Source organism: Toxorhynchites rutilus, chromosome 1 (genome assembly GCF_029784135.1).
Source record: "Toxorhynchites rutilus septentrionalis strain SRP chromosome 1, ASM2978413v1, whole genome shotgun sequence".
Classification (NCBI taxonomy): Eukaryota; Metazoa; Arthropoda; class Insecta; order Diptera; family Culicidae; genus Toxorhynchites; species Toxorhynchites rutilus.
In genome coordinates, this window is record NC_073744.1 from 187,759,457 (window position 1) to 187,784,436 (window position 24,980).

The 24,980-nt window shown below is 40.0% G+C and overlaps 1 protein-coding gene across 2 annotated transcripts in view; it reads right to left on the reverse strand.

Annotated features, from left to right (window-relative positions):
• Positions 1-23,287: 23,287 nt before the first annotated feature.
• LOC129780093 (telomerase-binding protein EST1A) overlaps positions 23,288-24,980 on the reverse strand; it is a 195,974-nt gene continuing 194,281 nt past the window's right edge. For both annotated transcript variants that reach the window (XM_055788134.1, XM_055788056.1), the window contains one exon: positions 23,288-24,312. In XM_055788134.1, coding sequence (XP_055644109.1) covers positions 24,170-24,312 — 143 coding nt within the window. In that variant the 3' untranslated portion in view covers positions 23,288-24,169. The remainder of the gene's footprint in view (positions 24,313-24,980) is intronic.

The window sequence follows — 24,980 nt, forward strand, 5'->3', positions numbered from 1 at the left end:
TTAAACGTCGTACAATGACACAGTTGAGTAACTTTCAGTTTCACTCGGGTGTCGTGTCGACCAACAAACAGTCCAATAGTTGCGGTTTGTAATGGTAAAAATGCTCCCAATGACCACACGCAGAAGAAGCCTCAAGGCCACACAGAGCTTACTCATGACTTCCACGGCCTAGGCTAATGGTCGCAAAGCCAAAGCCTTCCTCCTCAGCTCCTTCAGCTCGGCTCAGCTCAGCTCGACTGCGATTAGAACCTCCGCGCTTAATGAGACGAATTACGCGCCGCGATGACGCGACTTGTGAGTTTAAGAATTTAGAACCAAGCAAAAAAAAAAAAGTGAAATAAATCGTAAAAACTGAAGAAGCTGTTGTTCATCAGCGAATAAACTTGCGCACAAGCTCGGCTCTTTTACACACTTAACCCGCTTAAACCTCGTCGCTCCCCTCAGCAGAGATTAGAGCCGCCCCCTCCCTTTCCATAGCCCAAAAAGTTTCGCAACTTTTAAGATGCGATGAGATGCTCGTCATGTTTAATAATGCTTCTGTTTACACTCGTTTTTTCCTCCCCGTGTTCAATTGGGGTTTTTTTTTTCACTCAGCAACTTATCGCAAGCTTAGTGGAATCCTCTTTTGCGCGAGTGTTGGTGGTTGTGATGGTGGCGATGATGATAATTAGCTTGGGAAAAACATCCACACAAAAATTCGTCTTTTTTCCCCTCACGCAGGATGTAATTGCAAATGTTTCAATTACTAATCCCTGGCCCGCGATGAACGACGATCTCGTATCCGCCTCGTCTTCCGTGAATGTATGATGGGAGATTGAGATTCCGAACCGCCCGGGTGCGTTTTAAGCAGGGAATCAATTACTACTGGACGGCAGGTCTTTGTTTGCAAATTATCCGATCATTAAACGGGCTATTGGCTATAAATAAACACGCGGCCCCCGTGTTATCTGGTCCGTGAAATTTGATTCAGATGATTGTTTTGATTTTTTTCCTCCCGATAAACAGGAAGGAACAGGATCGCATTGAGTGGATTTTAGTTGGTATTTAAACTCATCTTATCGGGGGGTAATGACTGGCTGGATTGCTAAATTATGTGTGGGATTGGAACTGAGAAGATAGATAGGTTGGAAAAACAATGCTCTTAATTGGGCATTATCTGAAGTCATCATCCATGGCGACATTGTACAAAAACTGAGGATGCAGATCAACGTTTGAATTAGGAATGTTGGATTCCTAATATGAACTTGTAAAAAAGTAAAATTTTGCTACTGATTCTGGATTAACGAACCTGGAGTCCTTGTCACTTGAAATCAGGAGTACTCTGTACCGTACAGAATCTGTACCAAAAATAACAAAAAAATCTGTACCTTTCCAGATAAATCTGTACGTGTGGCAACACTGTTGGAATCTACAGGTTCAGAAACGCCAAAAGTTCCTTTTAAAGAATTATTCATAATCTTATTTATGATCTCGTTTCATTATGAAATAATTTCTGAACCAACAGGGAAACGAATAGAATAAAACAATCGTTGTTTTACAAGAATCATGCGGTATGCATTGGAAACCCAAAATAAATTTTTAGCACATGTTTTGGCTTCCCCATTTATTACAATACATGAGCTTGAAAAAACAGAAAATGTGCTATTCTCCCATAATGGTGTAGCATTTGTAGCGTTGACATCGTTTGGACTTTTTTTTTGATACAATTTCAAGCTGACGTTCAGTTTGAGACATTTGATCCTGTAAAACATTAAAAAGCATCCTTTTTGCCAACGCTTGTTTGGGGGTGGTAAAAGAGGTAAGAAACAATAAATATTGGGTATGAAACACACTTTCATGTTATTGTTTTCATGTACGGATTCAGGTCTTACTTATTGCTTGCTGCATCTTTCTGGAGTTGTTTGTTAGCACCATTTCGATATTAAAGGGTGTGTCACATCAAATTGCATCACGGAAAAAACGCTGTAGAAATTTAATTTTTAGGAATTATATCTTCAGCTTTCGCTTATAATCAGATAAGAGTGTATAGATCACGTTGGCCATGCTTCACTGTAAATTTTTCGTAAATTTGGAAAAATGTCGTCGAACGAAAAAGAGCGTCGTGAATTAATCCTGCGCACTCATTTCGAGAATCCGGAGTTGTCACATCGGGACATCGGTAAGATGCTGGGAATCGTCCAATCCACGGTCAGCAGAGTACTAAAACAATACTTCGAGAACCTAACAATCGACCGGAAGGTGAAGAACGGCAAAAATGGATGCTCCGTCAGTGAAAAAGATCACAAGCGCGTAGTTAAGCAGTTTAGACGTGATCCGAGAAGTTCGGTCCGGGATGTCGCCAATAAACTGAATTTGTCAAGTTCATTCGTCCAGCGGACCAAGCAGCGGGAGGGCTTGCGTACATACAAGGTTCAGAAGGCTCCTAATCGCGACGAAAGGCAAAACATGGTGGGGAAGACGCGAGCCCGGAAGCTGTACACCGAAATGCTGACGAAGCCGCATTGCCTGGTAATGGACGACGAAACCTACGTCAAAGCGGACTTTCGTCAGCTGCCGGGCCTGTTGTTCTTCTCCGCAGAGGACAAATTCAGCGTTCCGGAGGAGATTCGCAAGCAGAAACTATCCAAGTTTGCCAAAAAGCACATGGTGTGGCAAGCGACCTGCTCTTGCGGAAAGCGGCGCGCCCTTCGTGATGACCGGCACAGTAAACGGACAGGTTTACCTTAAGGAGTGCCTACAGAAGCGCTTACTACCACTATTGAAGCAGCACGAGGGCCCGACCATCTTCTGGCCGGATCTCGCTCCGTGCCACTATTCAAAGGACGTGTTGGAGTGGTACGAAGCCAACGGGGTCACCTTCGTGCCAAAGGAAATGAACCCGCCCAACGCGCCGGAGCTTCGCCCAATAGAGAAATATTGGGCGATTATGAAGCAGGCCCTCCGGAAGAGCCCAAAAGTTGTCAAATCGGAGGCGAACTTCAAGAGAAAATGGATTTCTGTTCAAAAAAACTACAACCTGACGTTGTACAGAACCTTATGAACGGGGTAAAGAGGAAGGTGCGAGCATACGGGCTTGAGCTCGAAGTATGAATAAAAAGAAAATGCCAAAAGTTGTTTAATAGTTTTTATTTTACTGTCTAAAATTTTCAAAAGGATCGGTCTACTGGGCGAATTTCTACAGCGTTTTTCCGTGATGCAATTTGATGTGACACACCCTTTATGGTGCTACAGATTGCCATCTGTAGCTCTGGGTATTGCATCCAGTTCCATGAATTCAAATGCCTCTGTAGCATTGCGACTTCCTCGTATGTTTCACCAATCACTATAGGCACTTAGTAGGATGACGCCAGCTGAGCCATTGATTTCGACTTCAGTGTCAACACTCCGTTGTATATTCCGTTCCATAATGTAGGACCAAAGATGGAGCCTTTGCGGAACGCCTTCCGTCATCTCGGGTTTTGATGATTTACATACCAAACGAATCGAAAATTCTCTAATGTAATATTACAATCCCCTGATGTCTAAATGGTGTGAATTGATGAAAACTAGAAGCATTTGCATTTTCCCATACATTTGTTCTGCTCATTTGTGAGCTTCCCTACCCGTGCCGTCACCAACGAGCAACTTATCGGCGACCAAAGAAGGGGAATGATTTAAAGTCTCCGCGAACAAAGAAAAGAACTAGATGAACGAAGGGAAATATTTGCCTTGAGCATAAGCGTTCTAGATACGAAGCAGTAAACATCGCTTGCTCTTCCTTGTTTTGAGTCATCACATGTCTTCGTTTCGGATTGAGCTGTGTACGCGATGAAATTATCAAATTACTTACTCGCTGATGTCTCTGGCATTGCAATCACTACATCGAACTGACGCCATTCCATTAAGGTTCTGAACTACACAATTGTGTGGGGGATCATCAAACTAGACTATCATTAAGGCGAAGCAGGCGTGAAGGTTGTGCGCCACATAATTATTTGAAGAATATCAAGGTAAACCGTAGTGAATTTCGTGCTGGAATTTTGTGAGTTATTTGGGTACGCGTTTCAATCACAAAGCTGCCTTCAACAAGGATGGCATTTGCGCTAATCTTGATCATAATGAAGCAATGCAAGCTTATTGAGATTAACAGACAGAAATTATTTCGTTTATTTAGTCACCAAGACAGTAAATGTCGTTCTAGAATCTTGTATGTGATTGGGACTCGCTTGCCAGGATAACAGTTGCGCTCATCTCGAGCATGAGAAAGTAATGTAGGGGAGGTGGGGGTAAAACGGACATGTTAAGAAGAACTTCAATTATATCTTTGGAAACTCATGGTTCCAAAAACTTTGATGCAGCTTCTTGCAATTCAATATACTGTTTCTCTACCTAATTGGCCAAATATTTTACAAAAAAGTGTTTTTCAATGCCTTTTACTGAAATTAAAACAGACCGAAAAGTACAACTTTTTTTTCGATGAGGGTAATATGGACATATAGGCGATAATATGGACAGGTTTATAATATATGAAGCATAGAGGTTTATCGATCGTGAGAGGAACAATATTATTCAACCAAGGTCTGAACTCATCACGAATGTCCGTTGAATGATGAAAAAATCGAATTAATCCACCTAGAAGTGATATCGTGCTTTTCAGCAGTATAAACAGACAGACCTTGAACTAGCTTGCTTTTGGTTCCAGTCAGCTTCTAAAAAATCCACATTTGGCGATTTGATTTCCATTTATAGACGCAGGGCATTCCTTAGGAACAGATTAAACAAACTTTTCACAGTCTATCACACTCCCACTGGCAACAGTCCGTTTTAACCCACCAGTACAATTATTTCTATAATTTAAATTTTCCACTTAAAAATGAATTTACTTTTCCGTACATACCTAATATCGCTTCTCTGTTAACACACAAACCGAAATATAACCATCAGCGAATTGAATTGTGATATGAAACCACTCAAAATGCTTAATATCGAAGCAGCTAAAATTACATCCACACGCGGAATCATGTATGATTTTCGGTTTTCGTTTCCCTTTTCCTCTTTCGATCAGTATTCATTGCGATAGGGTGGCTTAAATATTATAGAATAACATGTAGAAGGTTTTTTTTTCTTTCTTTATTATAGTGATTTTCAACACATTTCGGATGGTTCGTCACTTTTACTTCCGTTTTTCGAAGAATGTCGGGAGTGAGAATTGAACTCGTGATCCCTGGATGTTACCACTACGCCAGATCGCCTCCACATGTAGAAGGTGTTCTCATTGACAGAAATCTGAAATTCAAAATGTACTTATGCAAATCAACCACCTGTCCATACTACCCCCACTGTCCGTATTACCCGCGGTAAAAAAAAATAATAATGATGATGGTCCCACCTCTTTCCCCTACATAGGTTTGAGCTGGACGAGTTATCTTGTGGATAATTATATGGAGGAGTTTCTTTGCAATATCAAATCAACCAGTAAGCAAGTTAAAAACAAAAAACGGTCCGGTTGTACCACTGCCATAGATTGTTTATCAAAAGAACAAATAAGGGCATTATCTGAACGCTAAATATTCCATGGCATGTCAAGAGAATTTCCAATCCGGGAAGACACTTGACCGATCGGGAATCGAACCCAATGCCTATATCAGCATTAGCCATGAATTTACAAGGGATTTCCCGCTTTACTAGATTCCCGAGAACGATCTACTAATGCGATCGCTTTCGAGTCCAGACAGCTGAGCAACCCCGAGCCTAATTCTAGCCGACACTTCAGGCCCAGTAACTCTCCCAAGGCATGTCAAGAGAATTTCCAACCCGGGAAGACCCTTGAACGATCAGGAATTGAACCTAATATCTATGTCAGTACCAGCCTTGAATTTACAAAGGAAATCCCGCTTTACTGGATACCCGACAACGATCTGTTAATCGTTTTCGAGACCAGACAGCTGAGCAAACCTAAGCCTAATTCCAGCCGATACTTCAGGCCCTTCATTCAACCTGGGGTATAATCGCGTCAATCTGAATCTGCAATGAGATCTGCCACAACACAGAAAGATCTCGTCAATCATCTGTCAAAAGGATAAATTTACAAGTATTCCGGTTGAGCTATCCCTAGCTTCTTTTCAGTTTCCACTTTCAAGCCCTTGGAATGGATCGATCTTATTAAACAAAACAAAAACAAAGAAAAAAAATCACTTTTGCCAATGTTCAATTTCAAATTTTACTATGCCGGTTCACGCGCGCGATGCTCAAACTCTTGTAGACTTCACAATTATTTTTAAACTAATCTAATAACTAAAATTATTAAAAATTGAAGAAAAAAATAAATAAAAACAACATACCATCATCATCATAGTCTAAAGATAAAAAAAACACACACACATGCACCTACACCTAAAACAGTACTCTATTCATTATATAATAATGATGACGGTCCCACTTTATTTTCCTACAACGATTTGAGCTGGACGAATTTTCTTTGATAACTATATATATATATATATATATATATATATATATATATATATGGATTTCTTTTATAATACAAAACTAGTATATAAACTAGTATATTAGTTAAGAGCATAGACATAGATTGTCACTCGAAAGAGCAAGTAAAGGCATTATATGAACGCTAGATATTCCAAGGCATGTCAAGAGAATTTCCAATCCGGGAAGACCCTTGACCGATCAGGAATCGAACCTAATACCTATATCCGTACCAGCTTTGAATTTACAAAGGAAATCCCGCTTTACTGGATACCCGACAACGATCTGTTAATCGTTTTCGAGACCAGACAGCTGAGCAAACCTAAGCCTAATTCCAGCCGATACTTCAGGCCCTTCATTCAAACTGGGGTATAATTGCTTCAATCAGAATCTGCAATGAGATCTGCCACAACACAGAAAGATCTCGTCAATCATCTGTAAAAAAGATAAATTTACAAGAATTCCGGTTGAGCTATCCCTAGCTTGTTCGCAATTTCCACTTTCAATCCCTTAGAATATGATTTTATTAAAAACAGAACCAAATTTTTTAGCCAATGCTCAATGTTAAGCTTCTCTATGCCGTTTCACGTGCACGATGCTCAAACTGTTGTAGACTACTCGAAATGTATAAAAAATTAATAAATAAATTAAAAACGAGTACAAACAAATAAAATACCACCATCACCATAGTCTAATGATAAAAAATACAAAAGCACAAAAAAAAAATAATCCGTTATAGCTTCGTCATCTTACATACTAACATTGATTACACCCCAGGTCAAACATTTAAATCATGCTTCAAAAACTCTTTACAAATACTACGAAACATTCGAAGGCTTGTTGCTGTCTTTGCCTCATTGGGTAAGGTATTATACAGTCGATATCCCTTATAAAAATTGAATTTTGGGTACACGACATTCGGAAGTTCATGGTTCTGAGGTCGCTTGCTTGTCTTGTATTATATCGATGCATGTCTCTTCCATACATTATAGTGTTTCGTAGGTAATTCGGCGTCATATTATTAGTCATTTTGTATATAAACGTGAGCGTGCAATATTTAATACGCTGACTGACTGACATCCATTGTAGGCATTCTAGCATGAATCTCCGCGGAGTTCGTCGATCACATCTCAATATCAGGCGCATAGCCTTGTTTTGCAAAATTTGCATTCTTTGCATCTGTCTCTTATTTGCAAGAAATAGTACAGATGCACAATAATCAAAATGTGGAGCGATCAGCGCTTTGTAGATCGTTATTTTGCTTTCAAAAGTCAAGAAACGATTTATTCTACAAAGCACTCCATATTTTTGAGCTGCCTTCTTTATAGTATAATTAATGTTCTCTTCAAAAAGCAGCGTTTCGTCTAGAATAACGCCAAGATATTTGATTGATGATACTCTTTCTACGGGTTGCCCATCTATACTTATACTTAGAATGCCACTATCAAGACTGCGTGTCGATACTACCATGTATTTCGTTTTACTTATATTTAATTTAATTTTTTTCCATTTTAACCAGTCATCTAAGTTTTGTAGTTCAAGATTCATTTTTCTGTAACAGTCTTGCAATGTATCTGCCACAACAAATATCGCTGTGTCGTCAGCGAACAAATTCACGTCGCTGTTATTTAACACCTGTTTGATGTCATTGATATAAAGCAAGAAAAGTAACGGCCCCAGAACACTTCCTTGAGGCACACCCAGATTCACTGATCCCGCCGATGATTTACTGTCCCTATAAATAGTGATTTGTGTTCGCCCGCTTAAGTAGCTTTCAAACCACGTCAATACAGGTCCAGTTACATAATAACTGGAAAGTAGCTTTATCAATTTACACCGGTCTACTGTCTCGAAGGCCCTTTTCAAATCAATAAATACCGTCAAAATAACTTTCTTCTCCTCTATAGCCTGTTTCCATTTTAGAAGCAACAAATTAAGAGCCGTTTCACAAGAGTGGTTTTTCCTAAATCCAGACTGTTCATCTACCAGTATTTAATTTTCCGTTATATGTTCCAGAAGTTGATCTTTGACAACGATTTCTAGGATTTTTTCGTACATTGGTAATATATTAACTGGTCTACGGTCTTCTGGTTTGGTCGATTTCGGATTTTTTGGAATCGGTATGACAACGGATTTCTTCCAACTATGTGGGCATTCACCTCGAATCATCGACTCATTTACTATATATAGTAGATTCTCTTTGATTAAATCAAATGCATCTACTAATACCGTTTTATTGATATCGTCAACACCCGCACAGTTTCTTAAATCCATCACAACCTTCCTCAGTGTTTCCATACTGATGGTTCTAAAGCATCTCCATTGTGAAGACAAACTAGGAAAAGCAAGATTTAGTCGATTTGTAGGAGGCACAATACCATTGTGGATTTCCTCCATACTTGACGTGAAAAATTTGTTCAATTTTTTTTTTTTTTTTTTTTGCGGTTCCCCTACCTTTTTTCGAGGCCAGTAACATTAACAGAAGCGTTACTTTTGAGAATATCGCAAAATGTTGAGAATTGTTCATATTCATAGCCGCTTTAAGGGGGTATTCCAGTGTAGAGACACGAATTTCGGACGTTTTTTCGAGTTCCGTAAAAATAAAACAAAGAATATTTTTACCATCCATTTTATCATTGTTTGTTCATCTATCTTTCTAAACCAAAATTAAACGAAGAATATATATTCATAACTAGAATAGTTATGAGCTGATGAAGTGAGAGGGTTCAAAAAAAAAGATGTGCCATGGCGTACACGATTCCAGCCCTACTGGTTATCTGAACCATAAAAATCGAACCGATTCTGAATCAGTAAAGATGTCGCTATGGCATGAACCTCGGACAAGTCAAACACATCTTTTTTGACAGAATGGCGACCGTTTTAAAATCAAAAAGCGGTTTAAAAGGTTTTTTCTTACGTTTCCCGTTTTTTTTTAAATTTTGAAATTTAAAAAACATAATTTTTTTAGAGGTTCATGCGATAGAGAGATGACTGCAGATTGTATCCATATGAATTCGACAGGAATCGGTTCAGTAGAACTTGAGATATCGTGTACGCCAGTTTGAAACTATTTTCGAGAAAAACGCGTTTGAAGTTAATTGTTATGGCTGTAGTGGATTAGATACCTCATCACTAAAATGGTCTAACTCGGTAAATAATAGTGAAAATCCTGAGTCCTTTATAGAGTATATTCTTGAATGCCTAAACTACAGAAATATGAAGGAAAAAACAGGAAGTGGGTTATATCTATGGTATAACCGCAAGGGTGACGTAGGACTATCGTTGATTTAGAGATCATTTGTATGAAGTTGAATCTGAATTCATTCTGAATGAATGAATATTTGGAGAACTTCGAAAACGAGAGCGTTACGTTGGAGGCACAAGGTTTTATGCATGCAATATTGGATACGGAAATATCCTACTGATGGGGAAGAATAATCTTCAGAAGCTATCCTTTTAATTGCGATTGATTGAAAAATCACAAAACCAAATGTATTTGGTCACAGTGTTACATGGATAGAAAACATTAAAATAAACTCTTCATATGAATGTAATTTTAAATTTCCAGAGGAACTGGCAGATTATTTTCAGTAACGATTAGATATTTCCACATTTTCCTCGATACTGGAAGCCCACCAGTGGTTAATGCTAACTCGATAACAATCTGTTAATAGCACTTGATTGAAACATATTTGGTCACAGTGTTACATGGATAGAAAACATTCAAATAAACTCTTTCACATGAATGTATTTCTAAATTCCTAGAGGAACTGGCAGATTATTTTCCGGATCTTTCTCGATCCAAACGGAAAGAATTCCGTGCGTGTATGTGTGTGTGTGTAGCGGCTGCTTCGAGATCTTCCCGGGGAACCGTTTGTAGCATCACTCTCCTCCTGATGGATTCCCTTCTGGCCTAAGGTGCACAAACAGGCTCTTGGTGACACCGTTCATCCGCGCTTTCATGATAAATGAAGAGCTTCACCACAACAGCGACAACATGCTCCAATCGCTGTTCAATTAGAACTGAGTGGATTTCCGAGCGGCGCTCGCTTATATACCGATTGGTGATTTCAATAGCCTGTTTTGAAAGCAAATTTAAGACTATTGAAACAAGTTTTTGGATCAGAAAGTAACAAGTATAGAACGCGTAGACATTTTATCTTTCGAATGAAGTGTTTATCATACCATTTCGTTCAGTTGTTTAGGAGCTATTAACACTCAAAATCTCGGTCTTCGGCGTAACGCTTTCGTTTTCGAAACTTTGATTTTACACCCCGGTATAGAAATGAAAGACGTAGTCCTACGTCAAAAAATGATTTTTTTCAACTTTCTAGAATAGAATACTGCCTTAAGCCACCAATGTATGGCTATGTATGAATGCTATGTTGAACGCTTGTTTGACGTTGGGTCGGTAAGAGTTTGACAGGGAACGTTAACGCCATTCAAGAACTGATTCAACAATAAAAAAAACCATTTCAGGGCGACCAAATAATTCTACCAAACAGTTATTTCTAAAATGTCGCAGTATTCTAAAATAATATCCGAAAATATTAACACGCGGCTTGAACAAAATAACAGCGTAGTTCTATGTCAACAATGTGGTCGTGTCTTGGACACAACTTCCTATAATTTTTTGTTTCTGAGAGGTTTAAAACTTTGCAGTTCATTCGCCTCTTATTCTCTGTACATTCCGTTCAAAAACAAGCCAAATATTGCATCGCACGTTTGATTGGTATAAAAGGAGGTAGCATTCGTGGATTTTATCAAGGACGTTGTTGACAGCGGGCATGGTTTGCGTCGAACGACAATGAAGTGTCTTTTTCAAGGCAGGTGGAGAGGAAGTTAGTGCTCCCTTGGCCGAGTGGTTAGCGTCATAACTAACATGCCAGGTGTTCGGGTTCGATTCCCGTTCTGGTCGGGGGAATTTTTCGTCAAAGAAATTTCCTCCGACTTGCACTGTGATCACGCGTATTCTAGAGCTTGCCACTCAGAATGCATTCAAGGCGTGTTATTTGGCATAGAAATTTCAACTAAGTACAAAAGACGCAAGTAATACTACGTTGAGACGGCGAAGTTCCTCTAGGAACGTTAGTGCCATTGAAGAAGAAGAAGAAGAGAGGAAGTTTGGATTGAGTTGTTTCCAAGGAACTTTCTCAAGGCTAGAGACGAATGAACCGCAAAAGTTTAATGTCATTATAAAACAAGAAGAAGAAGAACATGAAGAAGATTTTTTTTCTGTTGAGTGGTTTTTGCGGCTGTCCACATTATGCCGAATGATGCCGATCGATTCTACACGTCCACACCTTTTCGGCTTTACTGGGCGGCCAAAGCCGATTGGCGTAATGTGGACGCGTCTTTAGAGATGATAGCGTCAAGTGTCGATTTACTCCTCCGAAATTCGAACTGTCTGTTCGGCAATCCTCGGCCACTCTCTGTTCGATTGTCGGCTGAATAGTGTGTCCACCTGACCTGTTGGCCTATAAGATAACGGTTCTCCTGGTGGGTAACCTGTTTTCGGGAGTAGTATCAGTTCCTGTCTTTTCCGTTGGTCTGGGAAGTACTCTTCACTCAGACACCATTCCAATGTCACCCTGAATATGTCAGGTCACACCTGGTCTTCCGCTTTCAAAGTCACATCGGGGAATCCATCGGGACCGTGAGCTTTATGTCTCTTAAAGCTCTTATCAAGCCTCGGTGGACACCAGAAACTTATCATCTCCGTCTACATGGCCACCGTAAGGTGTAGTTGATCAGATCGTTGAATCATACTTTGGAGAAAGATTGAGTGGTTTTGTAAGATCTGTGATTTTCTTCATCGTGACTCGGTATGCATTTCCCCAAGAGTAAGTACGGATTGTACAGCGCAATTTCTCAGTTCATGTTTCCTCGGCGTGGTTGGGACCCATTTCTTAGATTTCTATTCAGGTGTTGGTTTCTTGCTGGTCACAGTGGAAAATAACTAGGCAAGGTTCCTTTTCCCAGCCTCATCATTGGCCCTTTCCAACATCCAGCCTCTCAGTCCACCCTCTCGATCATGTCCCATAATGTATGTCTGTAAAGCATAGTTCATCTTAAATCTGGACGCATTGAAACGGGTCTATCTCGGAGCTATGTGAACGAAATAAAAATGTTATGTACTCAAAATATGGGTCTTTTATTGCACTTTAAACGAAAAATGACAAAAAAAATATTCCGATGTGGTTTTGATGAAATCTCGGACTTTTCGGCGAATATCACTCATCAAAGTTTGGACACCTTCTTCGCTGACTTTAGCGGCCATTTTGTTCCACCATCTCTTCATCTCTGTTGCATCCCGAGTCGTCCTACCATTCTTCTTCATCTTCTGCTTGACAATTGCCCAATATTTTTCGATAGGGCGGAATTGAGGGCAGTTGGGTGGGTTGACGTCCGTTTCTACAAAATCCACCCCGTTGTCTCGATACCACTGTAGTACCTCTTTGCTGTAGTGGCAGCTTGCCAAATCTGGCCAAAACTTTACTGGTCCTTTGTGAGATCTAATGTACGGAAGAATACGTTTTCTCAGGCACTCCTTCTTGTGCATTTTGGAGTCCATGGTCTTGTTTGTGACAAAAACCGGGGTTTTTCGTCCGCAGCTGCAAATACCTTGCCAGATCAAACACTTTCTTGCAAACTTATCGGCAAAAAAGAATTTAAACTTGCCGGGGACATCACCCCGACCAGTAGTTTTATAAAATTTTTGGCCTGGAAGCTGCACAAAATCCATCTTCACGTACGTTTCGTCATCCATGAGGATGCATTCGTCGTACTTCGTTAGAACCTTGTTGTATAACTTCCGGGCACGTCCTTTGGCTACTACATTCTGCTTCAATGTCCGGTTTGGTTGCTTAGGGGCTGTCCACATACCACGTGGACAGAAAAAGCACCATTTTGGACTCCCCCTCCCCCTCCGTGGACAAGCGTGGACATTGACTATACCCCTCCCATGTTGTCCACGTGAACATTCTTCCATATATTTTAATTGGAAAAAAAGAAATAATTGCATTGTGTCTATATTCGATTTTAAATCAGTCTTATTTTTTGTGTTTTAATAATGATAAAAAAACAATTGAAGAAAAAAAAAGATGTCCTTTGTTTTGGTTTTTTTCGCATTGAAATTTTTTTTTTTTTATCTGTATTAGAGTGATTTTCAACTCAATTGGCTGGTTCGTCACTTTTTACTTCCATTTTTGGAAGAATGTCGGGAGTGAGAATTGAACTCGTGACCTTTAGCGTGAGAGGCATGGATGTTATCACTACGCCAGATCGCCTCCACCATTGAAAATTTGTTTTGATAACAAATTCCTAGCGACCATTCTGCATTGAATATCCAGATTTCTCTCGGAGTGCTCGCGAGGCACAATTACACCAGACAATTCTTGACTCAGGCAGCGCATCTTTCTTTCGCTGCAACGCAAACTGCTTCACTTCCGGAGCCTGCAACATTGAAATCGTTTTATTCGGATCATAATCCTAAATCCTTTTTTGAAAAGAAAAAAATGCGTATAGGCTTTATTAGTAGTTGCGGTTGTTTTCTATTCTTCGATTGATTGCACCTCTTCCTACCAATATATCTTAGAGTTTGAAAATATGTGAAATCGTTGGCTGCAGGAAAAACTCGGTTATGGCAACTGTATGAAATGGCGGGTTGAAGTTTACTAAAACAAAAATTCATTCTTCATCCCATTTGTTCTGATGTGCATGGAAATCTATTTAATCATTTATGTAACGATTCCAATATGATAACTGGTATTATGCCCAAAATATTACTCCTTCAAAATCGCTTTTCGAGAACATTCGAGAAAACCAACGACAAATGCATATCTGCTTTTCTAATGGTTAAAACGGTACGGCAGTAGAACTGCACAATCTAGCAAAAACTTTTTTTGTAATCGTAAAATCACAGCTGAATCAATAAACTATATTCAAATGACGCATGAAATAACATCCAACGAAACTTATTTGGCTATAGAATCATTCGCCTGCAGAAAATCTCCGAGAAACAAGTGTCTATCGAACATAGTTTTTCTGAAGACTTCTGAAATGATTTAGCACAATTGAATGTTATTTTGAATTAAGCTAATCAAGATACTATTAAGAAAAATGTGTCGAAAGCATTCCAATGGAGAAACAACCAATGGATTTCGGCATACTTCTTTACTGAACTTTGACAGCGAGACACAAGTTCAGATAATGAAGCGAAAATTAGAACGAATAAAACAATATTTTGGTGGCCAAAATGCTCAAATTTGAAGCAAAAATATTTTCGATGCGGTTAATTCCATAAAACGTGGAATTGTCAAGTTCAATTTCAAATATAGGAAAACTTATCGCTTGTGGTTTCCACTATGCCATTGATCTAATTGATAGCAGTTTCCTCTCGGGTGTGGTGCAAAATAGGTAATCTAATCCCGGATTCAAAGCCTCTTGAGAAAAAAAAACACGGATGTTGTTATAACATGTACTAATTAACGGAAAACTCACTTGTAACATCCCAATCTTTCGTTCGGTAGGACAAAGTGATCCGCAAAAAAACCGCTCTCCGGTGCTGAGCATGCTTAACTCAGCTGTATTAAAGATAACGTCGCTAAATTCGGGAAATATTCGGGAACAAGGGTACTCAGAAAAAGGTGGACTGAATCTGGTTCTTCTATTACACAAGTGCAGTTATAGAGATTTGGATAGCACTCGTTTCCCTAAGTGCTTCCCAAATTATTTAGATAATCCTCCAAATATTCCGGTCATCATGTTATCAACAGCCCACATATACTCTGCAGATAAAAATGTATCAGCAGGTCGCCATGTCAAATTTACTCTCCGTAGACTTGGGCCTAGAACACTAGGTCATTCCTCGCTAACAACTTGATGGAGCTGGATGTGCTATTCATCACTCCTCAAGCATTTTTTTTTTTATCCCATTTATTTATTTAAGGCTCATTAGCATTTCAGCTGTAACAGAGCCGAATTTTAATCGTGTACATGTCACATGGTTATCATATCTATAATTAGCACATTACACAGTTGCCGTTCGCCAGTATTCCTTCTATACCATTACATATGGTACATTCACACAGTAGCCATTTAGGCGTAAGAGTATTCTGTCTGTTCTTCCATTATCCAGTTGGACCACCGGACAGCAGAGACAGTTGATTGATCATTTTTGAGTTATTTATAGAACAGCAGCCCGATGTGTCTTGCAGAGCAGAGCAGTTGTATGGATGAATCGATCTTATTTCGACCGTGGATCGATCTCCATCGCTGATGATTGTTGCGTGGACGTAGCTATTCTTCTGTAACAACACAAAGATGGTCAATGAGGGTCCTGAGTTTTGAACTCACGATCGATCGCTTACTAAGCGAACGCGCAACCAATGTGGCTACGGAGACCCCCCTCCTCAAGCATTGTTCTCGAAGTTTTTTTTTTTCTCTTCTCCCCAACGAGTTGGTTTTTTTTTTCTCGTGTGTTCTGTGGTGAATTAGTGCCCAAAGTGCCCAAAGCAGCCAGAACCGAGGAAGCAGCGCCTCTGCAGTGGTCTGGATCGGCATCTGTAGTGGATAACCATAATGGCACCGTCAAAACGTGGTTGACGCTCAGTTGAGTACAACAATAACGTTATTCGTCTGCTATTGTGTTGTCTCCGTAGCGCGTGGCTTTTGTGTCTCCCTTAATAGGGTAACAGAGCGCAAATCGGAACAACTAATTTATGTAATTATTTTTATTTTATTGAAGTTTTCTTTTAATTTTTTTTTAACAAGTGAGATAAATAAAAAAAATTGTAAAGGTAATAATCGTTCGTTCTAAGAATGGAGGAGGGTGGGGTCTAGACATGGACATTTCAGACTCCCCCTCGCTTGCTCAAGCAGGGTGTAGTAAGTTCCTTAAACGGACTCCTATGCCCGAAGATTCTTCTTCTGGGGACGAGTCAACACACACTACCAAGCCCCCCCCCAAAAAAAAGATTGCAAACCTTTCCCCTGATTCCTCCAATACTTCCACCCAATCATCGACATCCCTTCCCCCCTCTGATGTTACTGTCCCCACTCAAACCTTGTCCTCGAATTCCTCTCCTATTGTTTCCGCTCCCCGTGTCAGGGTTTATCCGGACGATGCGCCTGGCGCTGGTCCTTGGGTTGTTTTTTTTCCGGCCCAAACCTAATGGTAAAGCCTTGAGGGTCGTACAGATTATGACAGATCTGAAAAGATACACCTCTGTTTCCGAAATTTGCAAAGTAAGACCGAACAAACTGCGAGTTGTCGTGACTAACCGAAAGGACGCGAACGATATTGTTGCTGATAAGCATTTCATCCTCGAATATCGAGTTTTTATTCCCTCCCATAACGTAGAAATTGGGGGCGTTATATCTGAAACGGGTCTGAAAGTATGGGAGTTGGCAGGTTCAAGAGGCTTCCTTCGATGGAAGTCAAAATCTTGGAATGTCGCCAACTTGGAAACGTTACCCAGGAAGGAGTAGAAAAGAAATTTACGCCGTACGACTCGTTTCGAGTCACTTTTGCTGGTGCCGCCCTCCCTGACTACGTTATGGTGGACAAATTGAGGCTGCCGGTGCGACTCTTCGTGCCAAAGCCCATGACTTGCAACAAATGCAAGTCAGTTGGTCATACAGCAGCTTATTGCGCCAACAAGGAGCGCTGTGCCACTTGCGGAGAGCAACATGAGGGGAAATCCTGCAGTGCGACTGAGCATAAGTGTCCATATTGCGGGGGATCCCCACACGTGCTCTCAGCTTGTGAAACTTACAAGAGTCGCTGGGATAAACAAAAGCGCTCTTTGAAGGAACGCTCGAAACGCACTTTCGCGGATATTTTAAAGGGCGCTTCCCCACTGGCTCAACAACAACCATTACCAACAAACAATGTCTTTGCTTCACTGCCAGTTGACGAATTGGAAGCGGATACAGCTAACGAGGGCACACCGTTTATTTTCAAAGGGAATTCCCGGCGCAAAAATGTGTCCACTCCCAAAGTTCAACGACAAGTCCCATCGGTGGTACCCCATGTTAGCTTGCCTAAAATATCGAGTGCAGCGGACAAGCAAAATCAGGATCCTCCTGGCTTCCGTGGGAATAGTTCACCTTCGAACGACCCAGCACTCGAGGGGACATCAAAAACCCCAAATGTCCCTTTTTTTGCGTCCAGCTCAACTTCCCAATCGGGATTTATAAAGTTGACTGACCTTGTGGATCAAATCTTCACGTGTTTTAATGTTTTCGATTCCATTCTGAACCATTGTCATCTCAATGCTTCCAGTATTAAAGACAATTTTGCAGCAATTGATGCAAACATGGCCCCTCCTTGCAATGATTATCTCTCTTGATGTCTAATTCAAATAGAGAGGTCGGAGATATCACTGTTTTACAGTGGAATTGTCGTAGTCTTATCCCTAAATTGGATACATTCAAATTTTTAATTCATAACTTGAATTGTGATGTTTTTGCTCTGTCCGAAACTTGGCTTTCTTTGCGAGATGATCTCTTTTTCCACGATTTTAATATTATACGCTTGGACCGTGATGACAGATTCGGAGGGGTGCTATTGGGGATCAATAAGTGCCACTCATTTTTTCGAATTGACCTTCCACCCATTGGAGGGATCGAAGCTGTTGCTTGTCATGCAAACATCAGAGGCAAAGACCTCTGTATTGTCAGCTTGTATTTGCTTCCGAGAGCTACAGTTAGCCGCAAGCAACTTATTGACATGTGCTCACTCCTTCCTGAGCCACGATTGATCTTGGGAGACTTCAACTCTCACGGAACTGCCTGGGGGGAACAGTACGACGACAATCGTTCATTGTTGATATATGACCTTTGTAACAGCTTCAATATGACCGTTTTGAACACTGGGGAAACAACACGTATACCTAAACCTCCTGCTAACCCAAGTGCTCTTGACCTCTCGCTTTGCTCGAATTCACTATCGTTAGATTGCAAGTGGAATGTAATCCAGGATCCCAACAGTAGTGACCACTTGCCAATCAAAATTTCCATCACCATTGGGTCGAATTCTTCTGAATCTATAATCATGGCATATGACCTCACAAGACACATTGACTGGAAAAAATATGCGGACGCGATTACTCTAGCCATCAATTCCAGAGATGGTTTACCTCCATTGGAGGAGTATAACTTCCTTTCTCGTTTGATCCATGACAGCGCGGTTCGCGCTCAAACGAAACCCATCCCAGGTTCCACCATTCACCGAAGGCCTCCCATTCCATGGTGGGATAGCCAATGTTCAAAGCTTTATGTAGAAAAATCGAATGCATTTAAAGCTTTTCGGAAACGAGGAACCATTGACAATTTTCAAACGTATTTAGACCTTGAAAATCAATTTAAAAACTTGATCAAAGGTAAAAAACGTGCTTATTGGCGAAATTTCGTGGGAGGTTTGTCACGAGAAACGTCAATGAAAAAATTATGGAAAGTGGCTCGAAACATGAGAAATCGCTCTTCATCGAATGAAAGCGAGGAACATTCACATCGATGGATTTTTAATTTTGCGCGAAAGGTTTGTCCCGATTTCGCTCCCGTGCAAAGAATTGTTCGAGATATACCACAAGATAGGTGCGATCTTGATTCCGAGTTTTCGATGGTAGAATTCTCTCTTGCTCTCCTTTCAAGTAACAATTCGGCTCCAGGATCGGATAGAATTAAGTTCAACTTGTTGAAAAACCTCCCCGATGTGGCCAAACATCGCTTGTTGAATTTATTCAATAAGTTTCTGGAGCATAATGTTGTTCCGGATGATTGGAGACAAGTACGAGTTATAGCTATTCAAAAACCCGGAAAACCCGCGTCAGACTTCAATTCGTACCGCCCAATAGCAATGCTGTCTTGTATACGGAAATTGTTGGAGAAAATGATCTTGTTTCACCTTGATCGATGGGTTGAAACGAATGGCCTACTCTCAGATACACAATATGGGTTCCGCAGGGGCAAGGGGACGAATGATTGTCTTGCGTAGCTTTCTTCAGAAATTCAAATTTGATTCTGTTTCAATAGAGGTCCTGTCAGACAAATTACACTCTCGGGGTCTGCCGCCTCTATTGAATAATATGTTATATAACTTGCTTTGTGAGAAACATTTGAATTTTTCTCACGGGGATTCGACAGTAAGTCGGGTCTCCTACATGGGACTCCCCCAGGGCTCATGTTTAAGCCCCCTTTTGTACAACTTCTATGTAAGCGACATCGACAATTGCCTTACACAAAATTGCAGCCTAAGACAACTTGCAGATGATGGAGTGGTGTCTGTCGTAGGATCAAACGAATTCGACCTGTAAGGACCCTTACAAGATACTTTGCACAATTTTTCAAACTGGGCCATTGGTCTAGGGATCGAATTCTCCACGGAGAAAACAGAGATGGTGGTTTTTTCTAGGAAGCATAGACCAGCAAAACCAAAGCTTCAACTTTTGGGTAAACCGATCACTCATGCTATGTCATTCAAGTATCTTGGGGTCTGGTTCGACTCCAAATGTACTTGGGGGGCCCATATTAGGTATCTGAGTAAAAAATGTCAACAAAGAATAAACTTTCTCCGTACAATTACCGGCACCTGGTGGGGAGCCCATCCCAAAGATCTTATAATGTTGTATCGAACAACTATTCTCTCAGTGATGGAGTATGGCAGTTTCTGTTTTCAATCAGCTGCCAAAACACACATCATTAAACTCGAGCGAATTCAGTATCTTTGTCTCCGTATTGCGTTGGGATGTATGCCCTCAACGCATACCATGAGCCTCGAGGTTTTGGCAGGCGTACTCCCACTAAAAGATCGCTTCAATTTATTATCTCTTCGGTTCTTCATCCGGTGTAAGGTTATGAACCCATTGGTGATCGGAAATTTTGAGCAGCTGATCGAGCTAAATTTTCACTCCGGATTCATGAGTTCATATCATGAATTCATCTCCATGCAGGTTGATCCTTCTTCGTATATTCCCAACCGTGTTTGTTTTCCTGACTACATCAATTCCTCTGTGCATTTTGATCTGTCCATGAAGCAGGATATCCATGGATATTCAGATTATCAACGATCGAGGATCGCTCCAACGATCTTCGATTCAAAGTATGGGGGTATCAATTGTGATAATATGTACTTTACTGATGGGTCCTCTATGAATGAGTCCACAGGATTTGGAGTGTTCAACGAAATTTTTAGCACCTCCCACAGTCTTCAGAATCCTTGCTCTGTGTATATTGCTGAATTGGCAGCAATACATTGGGCGCTGGACAGCGTCGCCTCACGACCTGTTGAACACTATTACATTGTAACGGATAGTCTGAGCTCTGTCGAAGCTATCCGTTCAGTGAGGCCGGAAAAGCACTCGCCGTACTTCCTTGAGAGAATACGAGAAATTTTGAGTGCTTTATCCAGACGCTGTTATGTCATTACCTTTGTCTGGGTCCCTTCACATTGCTCAATTCCGGGTAACGAGAGGGCTGACTCATTGGCAAAGGTAGGTGCAATTGAAGGCGATATTTATCAGCGTCAAATCGCTTTCAATGAATTTTATTCTTTAGTCCGCAAAAATACCATCGCTAACTGGCAACGCAAATGGAACGAAGATGAATTGGGCCGGTGGTTTCACTCGATTATCCCTAAGGTTAGCCTCAAACCGTGGTTCAAAAGTCTGGACTTGAGTCGGGACTTTATTCGCACCTTCTCCCGACTCATGTCCAATCACTGTTCGTTAGATGCGCTTCTCTTTCGTTTCAATCTTGCCAGCAACAATCTCTGCGTCTGTGGTCAAGGTTATCACGACATCGAGCATGTTGTTTGGTCGTGCGAGGTGTATCTTGTCGCCAGATCGAATTTAGAAAACTCCCTTCGGGCCCGAGGAAGACAGCCCAATGTGCCGGTGAGAGATGTGTTGGCTCGGTTAGACCTTGATTACATGACCCAAATATATGTTTTCCTTAAAGCTATCGATCATCGTGTGTGATTGTACCTATGTCCTTATACCCTCCTTTTCATCCATTGCGAGCGATTGGCCCCCTTGGTATAAACAGCAAAATAAGTTGAAATGTAAATATACAATAGATGTACGAATAGATTTAAGAATCGAGTGTGATCATCAACATTGTAACAATTCCCTTATATCCCATCCCTTTCCTGAAAGAATATGTCACCCTCTAAACTCGAGTAAACCGCGAGTAATCGGTTTTCCACCTTACTAACCATAGTGTTAGGAAAATTATTTATGTATAGTTTTAAAACATATATTTAAGAATTCGGCTCCTTTAAGCTAATGTAACTGAGCCTGTAAAAATAAACGATTTATATATAAAAAAAATAGAACACTAGGTCCTAGAGTTTGGTTTATGCTCCTCAAATGACGTAGCTTATAAGTTGAAAACAATGCTCCTCTACTTCCAATGGAAACTTGATCGCTCACCGTTTATGTGGGTTTCATTTAGAATACATATTTGAGCGGAGAAGTTCGCTGATATGGAAAAATATTCGAAATAACCATTTCATGGATAAATATGGAGCACTCAAAATAGGCGAAATGTTTAAACATTCTTAAAACTGCAGAACAGGTTTCATTCATTTTAGAAAACAGATCTGAATGTGCTTTCAAAAAACTTTCGTTTAACGTGTCCACGTGGACATTATCTGAACTGAACTTCATTTAATGATGTCAAAAACGTTAAAATTTGAGTTTTTTTGAAAAACGAAAAATCATCGGACCAGTGTCCAAATTCCAAATCACAATTTTTTCAAGTACGGATTCGTGATGAGAATTCCGTCTTCAGATCCACATTCGGATTCCAGATTCCAGATTGCGCAATTAGATTCCATTTGATTTTTCGAACACAGGAGAAAGCTGTTTCTCATCTCTCAAAAATATCGAATATTTTTTCGTAAATCGAAATTATTCTTTTTAAAACCTGCTACGAATTGCAGACACGAAATATGAGCTCTGAAATCGGAAGAAATGAAAATGTTAATGATCATGAAACGAAAGCAAACGTAATTTCCACCTAATACATTCAAAATCAGAACCTTGACTTTGTATAAGTTTTTTAACTGTTTATTTAATACATATTTTTTCCATATTTATGACTTTACATTTCCGAAAATACGCATACGAAATCAATTAATCGAACAATAAACTTGTACACGAAGCAACAGGAACGCTTTTTTGTTGTTGTCATAAACTACCTCATAATTAAAATGTTTCCAAATACAATATTCTATGATGGACATGATTCGAATGAACCAACAGTTTCAATCCAACCACTCAATTAACCCCTTCCACAGCTCCAATGGTTGTGCCAAAATAGTGGGAAAAAAATTATCAATTTATAATGCTGATGAGCAGCAGCAGCAACGCGGAATCATTTCCTGCCTCTGCTAAAGTATTGTCCGTGTCGTCCGATTTATTTATTTAACTTTTTGCCTTCTCCTCCCCAATAATCCAAGAAGTTCGCAAATGAAACGAATTAAGCTTTTGACACATAGTTATTAAGTTTCGAATGTTGGAGAAACAAAAACACCAGACGCCGCCGAAGACCCGAACCGTCTCTCAAACATGTTCAACAGTTCCGACGAGCATTTTTATTTGAGAGAGTCAGCGCATTTTGCGCGTCTTCGCGAGCAAAGCGTGACAGGAAGCACCCAAGATGAACGCCAAAAAGCGCTCTGTCAAATGGAGCAAACAATGGAGTCAACGTGCTAATCGACACACAGCCACTCAGCCGCCCGGGAACTACCAAACGGTGGTCAGTTCGATGGCATTCGGATATGTTTCAGCGCGATTGAGCTGACGGTTAACTTTTGAAAAATATTTTTTTTATTAGTTCTGTTGATCATTTCCTAATCGAGCATAAAATCGTCTCATTTAAACTACGCGTTGTTTTTGTTTTTATCTAGCACTCTGCTTCTTTCTTTCTCTTTCTCCTGGTTTGAGTGTAAATTGTTTTCTTTCTCTTGCTGAAGAGTCTATATAGAGTCTGATCTAACAACGTTGGCTTAATAACTTTTGTCTTCCCTTGATCCGTTCTACCTCAGCAGACTCTTCAAATAACATTTTGTTAGAGGAGAGATACCGAAAAAATGAGTCCTAACTCCTGCTCCATCACGTCACGTCACGTGTCATTCATCTAGATAAAAGCGGCTCTCCGCACCGAGATATACACATCTTGAGGTTCCTTCCGCGCACCTAATCGCGCAACTCTCACGCGGACGAAACGAGAAACCGGAGGAAACACATCTCCAAATATATATATTTCATATATTTACAACTACAACAGTCAAAAAGAACGTATATTGTTTTTCTTCCACTATCAAAATCAACGAACAAATAAATTTGCTTTAGTCAGGATTAATTATTTGCAATAATTTATACTTTCCAGCTGAGAGTAAACAATAAAAAGTTACTAAGTTTCTTGGGTTTTAAAAAAAAGAAATAGTTTAAGAAACGGCTCAAAACGAGCGGCGTTTCGCGCCGCAGTCGGGGTTAAAATCGCTAATAGTAAAAAGGGAGCCTTCTTCAAACAGTATTTGCTTTGCTTTTGTATAAAAATCGAACGAACGACTGAACGAGAGAGAGATATATAACTGTTTTTTTTTGTATAACTTTCAATATGCGCATGCACTCACACATACACACATAACGTACGCAGGCAAGCACGTACACACAGATGGCGTGGCGCGGCGTGTTTACGACTCGACCGGCCCTAGGCCGGCCCATTTGATAAAGTCCGGCAGCTCCCGGACGGGCAGATCCTTCGATAGAGCCTTCACGCGGAGATTGCGGTCGGTGGTCAGCAGGACGACCTCCCGGATTAGGTAGCGGACTTCCTCTGGATTGGTTGAGAGCAGACAGAAAACGGGGACAACACACAAAAAAGAAGACAGAATAAGCAACTTCATGAAATCGATTGTAAACGAAGTTTACATTTCAGAATGTCATTTACGATAAGTTGATGTTTGGGTAAACATCGTAAAACCCCTAAATATTTGTAACCATTGTACGATTTTTACATTTTTCACTTTTCCAATTTTTTTTATTTAAATTTTTTTTTTCACTTTTTTGCTTTTTCAATTTAACTATTTTTGAATTTGTCGCTTTTTAAAATTTCCTTGCTCGCGACAAGGAAATACGAACTTTTTTTCAATTTAAACTTTTTGCCTTTCTCATTTTTTGCTCTCTTTTTTTTTCAATTTTTTCTATTTATCCTTCATTTATTGATTTTTAATTTTTTTTCTCTGCTTTTTCAATTTCTTGATTTCATTGAATGTTTTTGTTTAATGTTTTCAAAATTTCCGCTCTCCTTTTTTTTCGAGAATTGAAGCCTTTTTTTTTGTTTCAGGCTTTTTCAATTTCTCGATTTTTGAATTTTTCGCTTGCCTTAATTATTTTTTACTTTTTAAATTTTTCGAATTTTTTTTGCTTCAAAATTGTTTCGTTTTTTTCTTAATCTTTGCTTAAAAAAAAAGCAAATTAAATTCGCGTTTTTGCTTTTCAATT